General features: G+C 26.9%; 1 protein-coding gene across 1 annotated transcript; it reads left to right on the top strand.

The window, feature by feature from the left end:
- The first annotated feature begins 524 nt into the window (after positions 1-524).
- LOC113385893 (very-long-chain 3-oxoacyl-CoA reductase-B-like) lies at positions 525-11,405 on the top strand. The gene is made up of 6 exons (XM_026623716.1): positions 525-675; positions 4,374-4,420; positions 4,495-4,570; positions 5,271-5,439; positions 5,528-5,696; positions 11,400-11,405. The coding sequence occupies exons 1-6, from the start codon at positions 525-527 to the stop codon at positions 11,403-11,405; spliced, it is 618 nt and encodes a 205-aa protein (XP_026479501.1).
- Positions 11,406-15,048: the final 3,643 nt, after the last annotated feature.

Here is a 15,048-nt window from a genome sequence, read left to right as displayed (position 1 = left end):
TCCTTATCAAAAGATATTCCTAGTGATGCATTTGAACGAATAGCACCTGAATATCACAATTGTAAAAAAAATACTGCGATATTTGTAAATTTATTCGTGCGTGATAAAAAATCTATGATAAAAACGTATGTATTGTGAGATAATAAAAAATAAAAAAATGTGGGTAAAATTTAATGAGTTTATGCAAAGTGATGTTTTGAGTTTATTTCATAGGTTATTTTTAATACTTAATAACAAAATCTTGTTTTAGGTACATGCGAGTGGTGAAACTTTTATTGCACAATATTTATTATAAATTATAATTAGAAGGTGAGTTTAAATTTTTGATTATTTTCTCCAGCCACTTCTACATTTCAATTTAGTCATTTCTTTCATAACTTTATATTATCCAGTTTATATTATTCATATTGTACGTTATATTTTGAATTCCAATCATGGTGTTTGATTTTTTTGTTTATTTTTCTTACATATTTTTTCTTATATATTATATTGATCTTTTTTCAGATAATTATACTAAATCAAGGATGTTTACCGCTTTAGAAAAAACAGGATTAATATGTTTATCTATCCTTGGATACAAGTTAGCAAAAACTGTTGTGCCATGGATTTATTGCAACTTTTTAGGACCAATGCTGAAACCAAAAATTAATTTTAAATCTATGGGAAAATGGGCCGGTATGTAAAAGATATAATATATACATTATTTTAATATTTTGATTATTGTCTGTTTACGTTTTTGTATAAAAATGTAAAATGATATGGACTATTTGTGTGCAATTTATAATGATTTATAAAAGCCAACGTTTATAATATTTTTAGTTTAATTTCATTTTATTATAATACATTTTACGCTAGGCTATTATCAATAACTAATAATTGAATAATTATTATTCAAATATTAAATTTATTAAATTATGTATTAAATATAAGTGAAGTTAAACTTAAGTGTAATTCAAGTTGATATTCAGTTTTTGAATTAAAATATAGCACCATAAATTAAATTTTCGGGGAAAAAATATATTAAACTTGGTATCAGATTTATTCCTAAAGAATAGATATTTTATTTTATCAATTAGCAATTGCTTATATGTATTACAAATTTTTGCCATGTCATTTTCTTACATCCAAATTCAAAACTAAAATATTAATTGAAATGAAAATAAGTTTCATAATATAACTGAAAAAGAATCAACCGATTTTTTGTAAGCTAAACTAATATAAATTTTACATATTTTCATTATTACATTTATATACATATGATCCAATATTTTTTGCAAATGGTGAAAAATGAAATTTTAGTAGTCTTTTAAGGGTCAAGTTAGTTCAGAAGATTGTATTAGAAGAAAAAGTACGTACATTGAAAAACACTAAACATTAAAATTTTTTGATTGAAATTATGTATTCAAGGGATTAAAAATTCATCGTTGAAAAAAAAAATTTAATTTGTAATGATTGGGAGAAGACATGATTAATTTTTATCAAAGGCAGGTCCAGCCATTTCAAAGATACAGAGCTAAATGTGCAAAAAATCGCAGTTTTGAGAGAACTAAGCGTCCGATTTGAGTGATTCAAAAAACTTTCTGCTTGTTTCAACAACATAATTGCTTTTGGAGAAAAATTTTTGTTTCAATTTATTTTTATTTTTTTATTGTATATTGAAAAATTCAGATTTTAATTTCAATTCTGAATAAAGTTCTAACATACTTTAAACAAATAATTTCAACTTTGCAATTCAGTTTATATAATTATTATAAATATTAGGCAATGTTACAATATTTATAATAATCTATTTGAAAACATTTAATATTTCTCGAACATTCGTTACTGTACGGGAAGTTCCAGCACTTTGCCTTAAGGCACGATGCCATACACCACTAGTTAGATTTTAAAATTCAAAACTAATTACAGATAGTGTACATATAAATAAAAATTTATTATAATTTGATTTTCTTATTCTATTGATCAAATGTTTCATGATTTATTTTATATCATTTATTATTTTATTGCCTCCACAATTATTTCAATCTAGCTTATATAATGGAAACCAAATTACCTAATAGTGTTTTAATACTAAACTTTTTCTTAAATCGATTTAAATAATTATCGAAAGCAATGTCGAGGTCAAGCGCGGTCATTTGTGTCTCAAAAATTTACAAACAGAGAACGAAAGTGATATAACAGAAGTGAAAGTATAATATTTCTAGTTTTTATCAAAACCAGTTTTTTTTATTATATTAGAACATCGTCTTGTCAACGATATTTCGTAGACAGTGGTCTCATAGATTACAAATTTAAATTAATTTATAAGGTCAGTACAGGTATGAATGTATAATATATACTATTGTTCCATATGAGACAGTTCAAAGTTCTATTTATAATTACAACGAAATGCTTCGGTAAGCTATTCGAATTTGTCCTATATTTACGAATATAGAAGCATGTATTTATTCTTGTGTTTTATCTATTTCTAGTTCGGCTATCAATGTAACATTTATAGTAATACATTATTCAGCATTACAAGAAGTTAACATTTAGCATTAGTTAACATATTTTATCTTTCGAATAAGTGGAACATTTTGTGTTTGATTCGAAACCAAATTATTTATTTTATTATATTTTGTTTTTACTTTTTTGTTGGAAAATTTTAGTATGTATAATAGGGTGGTCCTTAATATGGGCATTTTTGAATTTCCTTGCTCCTAAGGGCTCAAATGGTTCGAAATTGATAAAAAACAATTCTCTGAAAGTTTTAGAGCTGGAGCGCAATTCAATCAAAGCTTTGTGTATGGAAATAGCATGAAAAATTTTTCAAAAATTTTGCAGAGCGTCGAATTTTCAATAAATAATGACACGAATTTTCACTTTTAATTCATTTGTTGCTAAGTTATACCTAAAAAATTTTTTTTTTAATTTTCAAAATTTTTTTCATGCTATTTCCATACAAAGTTCGATTGAATTGGGCACTACCTAAAAGTTAATATTAAGAGCTAAAACTTTCAGAGAATTGTTTTTTATTAAATTGGAACCATTTGAGCTCTTGCAAGCAAGGAAAATGGCAATATTAAGGACCACCCTAATGTATAATTTTTCCAACATTGCTAATGCTTGGTGAAATTTTGTTGCCATGAATTTTATGTCTCTACAATTATGCCTTCATAAATAGCGAATACTTTCTAATATTTTATTGCATTTTACATAATTATTATATATGAATATATGTAAATGGATGTATGTCTGTGTGTGTGCCTCAATCGACGTGAAAATTTGGACAGTTTTCTGCATATTTTGATTGATAGGTATTGGCGACTACGAAGATTTTCTTTTAAATTTTTTGGTCAATTTTTATTCTTTTATAATACATATGAAAAATACATATAATCCTTAATTTGCACCGTCTTACCACAAACATCTAATTGGTAAGAATTATAGTAATTACGTCATTTTTTATCTCGATTTCTGTCAGTTTCTGACTGAACTTCGATTGAGATATTTTAAAATGAAATGAAAAATCTTTATTTTACATAAAAAATTATTTTAATTAGGATTGTATAACTCTAACACTTATTTTTTAATGTACTGTATTAATTTTCTTTCTTTAACGCGATTGATTAAAAAATACTTTCAATCCCCAATATTCACCTTCCTTCCACACTTTCCAATTTTATTAACCTTATTTTATTATTATTATTATATTGTTATTATCTTATTATTTCTAATATTGTTATTCTTTTATATTTATTATTATCTTTCACTTATTGTTTGTATTCTACTTTATTGTTTTTCTAGTATTATTTTTATTATTCAGAAATTTTATTTATTTTACTTATTAATTTTATTATTATTATTATTTACTTTTATTTTATATTAAATCAGTATGTTGATCGGGTATCATTTTGTTAAAAATTCTATCCTTTATTTTGTGCTCATTTTAATAAATTTATATAATTGTTCATTACTGTTACTAGATGTTAATTATTTAGCAGTTGTAACAAATATAGTAATTAAAAAAAATAATCTTATTTAAAAGTCTTGTTAGATATTAAAGACAATTGATTAATTCTGCTAATGTTTTATGTTTTCTTAAAAATATGTATTCATGATTATCATAGCAATATTCGACAATGTTACAGCATTTATAGTAATGTATTTGAAAACATTTAATATTCCTGAAACATCCAAATGTTGATGTTCATTATTATGAAGAAAAGAAAACTACATCTAAACGATAGAAAATTACAACTTGCTACAGAATAAATGTGAGAACTTTCTTTGATTTATTACTATAATAAAGAAATGCTCGGAAAGTGCATTAAGATTGTTATTATAATTATTTTTTTTAAATTATTATAATTAAAACCTTGATTTTATTCCAGTTGTCACCGGTGCTACCGATGGTGTTGGCAAAGCATACGCTATGGCAGTAAGTAGTTTAATTTTGAATATTATTTATATAAATTAAATATTTTTTTTATATATTTTTTTAAAATATTTCAGTTAGCCAAAGAAGGAATGGATATAGTACTTATAAGCAGAACTATGTCGAAGTTGGAGAGCGTTGCCAAAGAAATAGGTAACACACATTTGAGGAAACTTTTTTTTTTATTTTGTTGATAAAATATTTTCATATCACTGTCTGACAGGGATGTCTGGTATGAGAAATTATGAAACAATTGGAAATGAATGTACCAAATTTTAAGACACAACAATAAAATCAAAATCACTTCACTTAAATCCAATAAGATAATAAAATATATGCAAAGTAATATTATGCGATATTTTTCATCGAACTGCCTTTAGGGCAATTTGATTTGTTATTCTTGGAGCAATTAGCTTCAATACTGGTGAGGATCACTGTGATTAATTTGATCTTAAGTGGACTGTTAATTATAAATATTTCATCACCATAAGATATGTGAATAAAACCACTATTTAGTTTATTATATATATATTGATCTTCACTCTATAACCTTCTTCTCTCGTTACCTTTGCTACTCTCCTTCATTATTATAAGTTACAGGTATTTATACTCATACAATTGTATCCCCTACCCCGAAGGTTTCCAGGTTAAATAGAAAAAGCCCTGGTCAAATCTTGACCAAATACCATTCCCAATTTTCCATTTTTTAGTTAATTTATTCTCAAATGCATTTGTTGTATTTCAAAATATTGTGATCATGCGAAGTTTATTTTACGAGATGCATCAAAATATGTGTTAAAAGTTTAATAGTTTTAAAATATCTAACCTTTTCCTAATTACTTCCATTTAAAAGAGACTGCAACAAATGTTCAAACTAAAGTGATACAAGCAGATTTTACTGGAGGATCAGAAATATTCGATTCCATTGAAAAGCAGTTACTCGGTTTAGAAATCGGTGTTTTGATAAACAATGTTGGAATGAGCTACCCATATCCTGAATATTTTCTGAATATTAAAGACGGGTAAGTGATTATGTATTCGCATTTTATCATAAACCGAATAAAAGCATGCATTATTAAATAATGGTTTTTATAATTTTTATTTTTGCAGAGGAAAATTGTTTACGGATATTGTACACTGTAATGTGCATTCTGTGACTGGAATGTGTCGGGTAGTAATGCCCGCAATGGTCGAGAGAAAGAAGGGAGTTGTTATTAATATTTCGTCAACTGCTGCCTTAATTCCCAGTCCGATGTTGGCCGTTTATGCTGCTTCTAAGGTGATAAACTAATGTTTCATTATTGCATAAATACAGGTAACCCCCGTATAACACGGTACTTACGTTCCAAAAAACTAGCATGTTATGCGAATCCGTGGTATACGGGGCAAAGAACTTGTTCAAAAAAGGGGTTACGTTCCTAGAACTTTAAAACACATGCTACATATCATAATTTTATAATAAATATTGTGATGTTTATTATTTTTCAAGAAGTAATATACATTATATGAATTATGATTTTTTTGTCATAATTAACAAGTAAGTGCTCTTGATCCTTTTTTTTTTTGCAAGATATCTTCATCCTCTGACCAGTTTTCTATACTACCTTCAGGTCCGTGCATTATTTTTTGCAAAAAAATATATTCGCAATTACTTGCTTTTAGCAAAATGATCTTTATATATTTAACAAATGCAAAGTTATCTTTATTAAACTTTCATGCTCATTTTATTTAAAAAATCTTTGTTTCAGAAATAAGAAAACATTGTTCGGATAATCCTAGAATTTCTTTCGATAGTACGTACGAGTAATAAATATGAAATTAGTTATCTTTGCACTAGTATAGCGATTTTACTAAATTTATATTAGATAAAGTTTGATTTTCATAGGTTTTACTATATTTTTTATTTTATTATGGCATTGATCAATTCCCAAATACTGTTACAGCATATCCGTGCTTTAAATGTACCGTATTATGAGGGGGATGGTCTCAATTCTTAAATCGTGTTAGAGGGAATTCGCGTTATAGAACTACCGTGTTATTCGGGCGTTAACTGTAATAATTATTTTTGTTATATTTCATTTTTTATGTTAGAATGAGTACATTGAAATCAATTCTAATCAGGTTCTAACTTGCTCCTAATCTAGGGCCTAGCTCCATAATAAAAAGTTTTTTTTACAAAATATAAAAATACATAGATTTAAAAGAATATTTATTTATCTACCTATTTTTTTCTAATTTTCTGATTTTTTTAACAAATGATTCCATATATATATTTACTTTCCTTGCATTTTTTCGTAAAACTTAATTATTAGATAATAGGTTATAGATTTTCTAAAGTTTCTGTATTTAGGTCTGGTAGACGTTCTAAAGTTTTCGCGTAATTTTTTAATTTCGAAAAATTTCTTTTTGGCAGTTGCGATTGTAACTGGAAGGGCCAAGAATAAAATGCTTACTGTCATGATGGCGGAAAAATTTTTCAATTTTTTGAAACATCATTTATTTAGCTTTTGGGCCAGCGGTGGCGATATCGGCTAGCACCAACTAGTCCCGGGTTCGCTGGTTCGATTCCCGCTACCGCCATAGCCTGACATCAGGCAACTTCCCTAGTAGAAATGTATCGTGGCTAGAGGGGTAAAATATCGTGGCGCAATATTCGAATCTTGTCTTTAAATGTACCGGACAATATTTGTTTTCAAAATTATGGAAAATTTGGAAAATTCATCGGAAAAGTGTTTTATATGGTTTATTACAAATAATAAACATGTTTCCCATCTGATTTACGCCTCTAATTTTATATTTACACGAATTATACATAATTTTTAAATGTGGGCGAAATCCAAGTTTTTTGTGGCCGACCAAGATTCATTTCTTCAGTATTATCGAACTTGGGAAATATATGGTATTTATAAGGGTCACGAAAAAAATTAACTTTAGATAATTAATTAGCACAAAAATCATGATTAAAGCTTTTAAAAAGTCATATGCTCGATCGCAATTGCTAGTTTGATACATTTTTCTTATAAATTCAATATAAATTTTAAATGTGGGGGTTATGCATTTTTTTTCTGGGCAACCACGATTCGTTTCTTCAGTATTATCGAACTTGGGAAATATGTGGTCTTTATAAAGGTCACGAAAAAAATTAATTTTAGATAATTAATTAGCACCAAAGTCATGATTAAAGCTTTTAAAAAGTCATATCCTCGATCGCAATTACAAGTTTGATACATTTTTCTTATAAATTCAATATAAATTTTAAATGTGGGGGTTATGCATTTTTTTTCTGGGCAACCACGATTCGTTGCTTCAGTATTATCGAACTTGGGAAATATGTGGTCTTTATAAAGGCCACGAAAAAAATTAATTTTAGATAATTAATTAGCACCAAAGTCATGATTAAAGCTTTTAAAAAGTCATATCCTTGATCGCAATTACAAGTTTGATACATTTTTCTTATAAATTCAATATAAATTTTAAATGTGGGGGTTATGCATTTTTTTTCTGGGCAACCACGATTCGTTTCTTCAGTATTATCGAACTTGGGAAATATGTGGTCTTTATAAAGGTCACGAAAAAAATTAATTTTAGATAATTAATTAGCACCAAAGTAATGATTAAAGCTTTTAAAAAGTCATATCCTCGATCGCAATTACAAGTTTGATACATTTTTCTTATAAATTCAATATAAATTTTAAATGTGGGGGTTATGCATTTTTTTTCTGGGCAACCACGATTCGTTTCTTTAGTATTATCGAACTTGGGAAATATGTGGTATTTATAAAGGTCACGAAAAAATTAATTTTAGATAATTAATTAGCACCAAAGTAATGATTAAAGCTTTTAAAAAGTCATATCCTCGATCGCAATTACAGTTTGATACATTTTTCTTATAAATTCAATATAAATTTTAAATGTGGGGGTTATGCATTTTTTTCTGGGCAACCATGATTCATTTCTTCAGTATTATCGAACTTGGGAAATATGTGGTCTTTATAAAGGTTACGAAAAAAATTAACTTTAGATAATTAATTAGCACCAAAATCATGATTGAAGCTTTTAAAAAGTCATATGCTCGATCGCAATTACAAGTTTGATACATTTTTCTTATAAATTCAATATAAATTTTAAATGTGGGGGTTATGCTTTTTTTCTGGGCAACCACGATTCGTTTCTTCAGTATTATCGAACTTGGAAAATATGTGGTCTTTATAAGGGTTACGAAAAAAATCAACTTTAAATAATTAATTAGCACCAAAATCATGATTAAAGTTTTTAAAAAGTCATATGCTCGATTGGAATTAATAGTTTGATACATATTTGTTATAAATTCAATATGAATTTTAAATGTGGGGGTGATACATTTTTTTTCTGAAATTATATTGAAAACCAATATAAGATTAATATAAATAAACAATATTTACCCCAAATTCAAAATTATTATTTTAACCCATATTTAAAAATATTATTTAATTCATATAGAAAACAGAATTTAACTCTTTGATAATATCTTAGTAATACATAGCTCGATCAGCTCGATCGTAATTAATAGTTTGATATAAATTTTATATGAATTCAATATAAATTGTAAATATTATATTCACATTTATTTTTTCTTTATTATCGAACATTTACATTGGGAAATAAGTAACATTTACATTGGTCAAGAAAATAATCAATTTTAAATCATCAATTAGCGCCAAAAACATCTATGGTGACTCTTAACTCTACATATTTTTGATCAGAATTAATCAATTAATAGCTAAATTAATTAATCCATTATTAAACGTGAAGATATGCAAAAAATTTCATTTTCGATTTTCGTCTCATTACTATAACTACCCTACGGGAAGTTAAAAAAGCAATAAATAATTTAACTATACTGTATTTATTTATTAACTATATTATTTAACGATATTGTAAGTATGGCCATCATTCAATAAACAAAACAAAAACAAAATTATACAAGATTATAATAGTGCAAAAGTATCAGAATATATATATATATATATATATATATATATATTCTGATACTTTTGCATATATTAAATTTAAATAATGTGAGTAACCGAGAAAAAAATGTAAACAAAATGTTTGATGAAAAAAATTCAAAACTTCGAATAAAATAAAAGTTAAATAAAAAAATTTTGTGATTAGTCACATGATTTGCTTAAATTTGTTTTACCCTGGTTTGGTATGTATTAATATTATTTAGATCTGTTATATCTGCTAGTAATATATCGATTTATATTTATAAATTTAGACGTTTTATATTTATTCATAGAATAAAAATTTCTGAAATTGCATCATATATACATGTATGTATGACCATACCATATATATGTACGAACATCTGTTTTTGAGAAACTACTCAAGAGTGTCTCTTCTTTCTTTCATATAACCGATGTTTGTATAAGACTATCTCACTTCGTGTACGATGCGAGTCCTTTCTTCTATGCGTGTCCTTTGTCCTACGACGAAATATTCTACCTGACTGTGTCAGTTGTGGCCAAAATTATTTTATACGTATTTTATGAACAAATATTATGTCATTGCACTTTTGTTTTAATTACATACGTATTCTTACATCTTCTTGATAGCAATTATTATTTATATTACTATACTAGTTTATTATTTATATTAATGTTATTTAAGAGTAAAAGTTTAATTAAAAAATTAACTTAAATTCAAACGAAGATTTTTTTAAATTTATTATTGTGTACATAGAAAAGAGTGTGATTATAAAAAATGTTTGTTGGTTAGTTCTTGAAGAAGAAAAGAATCCATAAGCCCAAAACGTAGAATAAAATAAGTGAAATATTAATTTTGTTTTGTGAAGATAAAATTTATTTTATATAATTCAGAAAAAAATCAATAATAAATCTAAATATTTAAAATTTTATAAATATAAACATATTTGATATAATAATAATTAATGGCGTTTTTATTAATTTCGTTTTGAACATTTTCTAACTAACGTTTCACAGATTATGTAATTTACTAACTATCTCATATTGAAATGAATGAAAAAAGAGTTATATATAAACTTTGTTATATATAAAGTTTTTTTTAATGACTACTACACTGAATAAACTAATAACGACAAATTAATGAGCGTATACTTCGTAACATAAAATACAAAAACATAAAAACCGCCCTTTGATTAACAATGCTACACCTACACCATCAAACAAAGCGCAAGCCAAGCAGAGTTTCGTAATTTTCAGTAGACTGAAATTTGTTACGCAGTGCGTTTAGCAATTCTTGTTGAATTTAGAATTTACTATAATATTAAAAAATATTCATAAAATATAGTAAGTCTTAGTTCGTGAATTTTGAGTGAATATTTAGTGAATAATAAAATGATCTATGATATCAAATATGTAATAATTTGCTAAAAACTTATTTTGTGAACAGTTTATAATTAAAATTAAGCGGTTAAATAACATAATTTTGAGTTTTATATTTAAAGCACGTAAGTATATTTATTACTTATATAAATCAACATACATATTTAGAAAACAATGATGTATTTTATATATTCTAGATTGACTAAATTGAAATGGATGTAAAATCAGCTGTAATATAAAAACTATCACATAGCAAGAATGGATTTGGTAAAAGGTAATAAAAATATTAACAAACTTATTAAATGAAGACTTTTCAATAACTTATTATCGCTTTTGAATATTTGGTATTCGTATTTCCAACAATAGTTTTTTTGTTTTAATTTAAAACTATAATTGTGCTGTTTTAAATTAATGTTAAAATTTTCTATTTACTGTATTTTTAATTATTTCAGATTTGACTGTGATAGAGTTCTAGAAAATATGAGTTTTAGATAAACTACAATTATATTTACTGCAAAATAATGCCTGAAATGTTTTTTTTGCTAAAAGCTAAGTAATTGAATTTATGAGTTTATAAAATCAATATATTTCGAAAATATTGCTATAAAATATTAATAAATTTTATCTTATTTCAGGTGTAATCATGATCGAATTCAAGAAAATGTTAAAACATGTGTGAAAATAAAAATAAACATCGAAATAATAATTAAGTCTGCAAATTGTTTGAATGGCTTGGTCTTTGTACAATTACGGCGATAGGATTAACAAAAATTATGATTATGATTTATCATTAAAATCCTCTAAATTATTATAATGACTGAAAATATTTTGATTGTTTTGTATCTTGTTATCATAAAATAATGTGTAAATTTTAATAAAAATATCAAGATTCAATACAAAACTATTTAAAAATGTATGTATTCATTTAGAATAAATAAACTTTTATTATCAATGAGTTAAATACTGTTTTTCTATATTAATTTAATATATTTTAAATGTGGGTTAAATAATAATTATGAATTTGGGGTAAATATTGTTTATTTATATTGAGCTTATATTGGTTTTTTATATAGGGTAAATATTGTTTATTTATATTAATCTTATATTGGTTCTCAATATTGAGCTTATATTGGTTTTGAATGGGATTTTAATATTGTTTATCAATATTGGTTTTATATGGGGCCTTTATTGGTTTTAATATTGGATTTATATGGGAAAATGTTAACAGAATAATATTATAGCAATATTGGTAAACAATATAGAGCCCATAAAAAGTACAATATTGCGCCACGATTCATTTCTACTAGGGTAGATAGATCATTGAGTATAATGCACCTCAACCTGCCGCGTGTGTCCTTATATCAAATAGCCGTTTCCTGTCCGTCAGTCGTAATCGTCTGTCAATTATACTCGGAACAATTCGATGGCTACTCCTGTCGTGCAGGGCCCTCTCTAACATTTGAGTAACCTTTCCAAATGTCGAGTGCGAACTGCGAATATATGCGAATGAGCTCATGCATGCGCCAAAAAGCGTTCCTCGCACCGGATACCCCGTTTAATGAACGCAAAATTGTTTTCGGACGTGTCATTCAAATAACGAAATGGCGTTATATGGCTATCGTCGCCGGTTGCCGCAAGACATAATACGGATTTAATGATTTATTATCACCCCTTCGAGCCAATAAAGTCGAGGCCTTCGCCACGGACGCAGAATCGCTCGCCGCCGCCGTTTCAATATTTATTTTACATCTCATCAAAACATAATAATATTTCGGGCCTCCGAAAAACGTTGTTCGCGTCGTTTGCGTTTATTTATCGCATTCGATTTTCTCTATTTTTTTCATTTTTATTTTGTCTCTGATTTGTTATACTGTACGAGAGCTGAGTAACTTAGTAATAGCACGTTTTTTATGTTATAATAAATATAATACAATTGTTTTTGCACAGCATTCAAAACTTTGATGTCTTATGATCTGTTATAGTAATTAATTTTACTAATGTTTGTTAGGCTACTCGTTGGCTGATTGATTCTACTTTTGACAAATTCGAATTTGACTTTGAGCATTTATATTGTGAATTCCAAACCAATTATATCAGAACAAATAACAAATATTAAACCAAAAACTATCTGATTATGTTCAGTAAAACTCCCAGCTAATTTGTCATTGTAGAAATGTGTCTTTTTTGCTGCTTTTAAAAAAAACCGTTACCTGGTTCTCTTCACCCCATAGGCAGAGTCAAATGAGACAAAATTTTAGAGGAATTTTACAAAATAGTAGCTACATTATTCAGCCAATACAAAATAAAAACTTTATGGTTACATTTTTACAGAGATAGCACTGTATTTCCCTTGATCTTGAATCTCAAATAACTAATAATTTAATTTTTCTCTTGTAAAATTTCTTTTAAATTAATTTTCTTAGGCTAAAGGTTTAGTTGGTCCTTTTTACACCACTCACGAGTAAGCTTTAAAAGAGGGTATAAAAACTGTTGAAAATAACTTAAAACAACCATACATTTTATAAAACAATTATTAATAGAAAGAAAGTAGTGAATAAAAAATAAATTAAATTGAAAGAAGCAATTTTAATAGAAATAAATAATTTTATTGTTATTTCAACTGTGCTGGTGAATATTTCTGACTAAAAAGCAATTCGAGATTATATGCCCCTAGCTGTCCCTGTGTACCCGGTCTTCGGAGTAAAAAGGGACAGATGACAAATTTTAGAAAAACAGTAAAAAACACATTTCTGTAATTAGGAACTATACTGATATTAGGATAGTTTGATAGTTACTTGCTTGATACGCGTTATGTGTTGTAATGCAGTGTGATAATTTGGTTTGGACAGTATAATTACAAAAAAATGTGGCCGTCAAATTTATATTTTTGCATTGATTGAGTAATATAGCTATAATTTCATAAAATTGTTTCAAATTTTAAATTTAGACATTGGATCTGTTTGTCCCCTAGCTGTCCCTATGTACCCGGTCTTTCGAGTAAAAAGGGACAGATGACAAATTTTAGAAAAACAGTAAAATCACATTTCTGTAATTAGTATTTATACTGATATTAGGATAGTTTGATAGTTACTTGCTTGATACGCCTTATGTGTTGTACTGCAGTGTGATAATTTGGTTTGGACAGTATAATTACTTAGTCAAGTTACACCTTAGTGCCCCGCCCTACACTACAAATATAATTAAAAATTTTATAATTTAAGCCATGCTGACGTTTACATTATTTCGTGTAAGTACTTGTAGTCTTATTGTCATTTTAACCGAAAAAGAAAAGAATATAATTCTTAATTAATTGTGTAAGAACTAGATAGTATTTGGATATCTAACTTCCCGTAGGGCAAGTTATAGTAATCGCAAAAAAAAATCGAACATGAAATTTTTTATATATCTTTACGTTTCAGAGGTTTCTGAACATTTTGGCATACCTTAGAAAAAATGAATGTATATGTGTGTTTGTGTATGTACATGTGTGTATGTATGTGCGGATACAAATTTTTATCGACGATTTCGGGAACACGGATCAACCGATTTAAATAATTCAACTAGCTGTAAGTGGAATTCTGTCTTAAGGCAATTAAGGCATCGTGCCTTATGGCAAATTGCTGGAACTTCCCGTACCAAAATTATTATTTTTTTAAAAACGATTGACATTTTTAAAAAAAATGTACTTCGAAAAAATAAGAGTTTTGAGAAACTATAAATTGAACAAAAAAATACTTAAGAATACCAAATTTAAAAAAAAAATTTTTTTTGGAAAAAATAATATTTTCTTTATTTTGGCATATTTTGGAAGATCTGAACTTCAAAGCAATCGTACTGCTTTAACTGCATAGAGACAAAATGTCAAAGCGCGTAAGCGCCGCGTCGCCGTCTAACGAATAAACATTGATACGGAACCCATAGGAATGCAAACAAAATTTATACTTATTGTTAAAATCTCTATAAAATATCTGATAATTTGATGTGCATATGTCTAATGATCATTTTTGACCGCCAAATGGCTCATTTTTTTACTTTTTCCTCCATATCTCCGAAACCGATAGACCTACCTTCATGAAAATTTTATCGATTCTTCATCTTGTCAATTCAAGTAAAATGTTTTTTGAATTATTCAAATCGGACGCTCCGTTCTCTTAAAACTGAGTTACCGTTTTCGGCACTTTTTGCCCCGTATCTTTGGAACGGCTGGACCTGCCTTTGCCAAAAACCAATCAGCACGCCTCCTTATCATACAATCGAATGCTTTTTGAATTATTCAATCGGTTG

The sequence above is a fragment of the Ctenocephalides felis genome, unplaced genomic scaffold (genome assembly GCF_003426905.1).
Source record: "Ctenocephalides felis isolate EL2017-DRISC unplaced genomic scaffold, ASM342690v1 CF-g0.4_SCAFFOLD_03571, whole genome shotgun sequence".
Lineage (NCBI taxonomy): Eukaryota > Metazoa > Arthropoda > Insecta > Siphonaptera > Pulicidae > Ctenocephalides > Ctenocephalides felis.
The sequence above is the reverse complement of the archived record's forward strand: the minus strand, read 5'-3'. Positions and strand labels throughout refer to the sequence as shown.

Bases quoted from the DNA above. Each gene is read 5' to 3' on its own strand.
- LOC113385893 (XM_026623716.1), top strand. From the start codon at position 525: ATGTTTACCGCTTTAGAAAAAACAGGATTAATATGTTTATCTATCCTT. The intron at 4,421-4,494 runs GTAAGTAGTTTA...AAAATATTTCAG, and splicing joins GCAAAGCATACGCTATGGCA to TTAGCCAAAGAAGGAATGGA. The intron at 4,571-5,270 runs GTAACACACATT...TCCATTTAAAAG, and splicing joins GAGCGTTGCCAAAGAAATAG to AGACTGCAACAAATGTTCAA.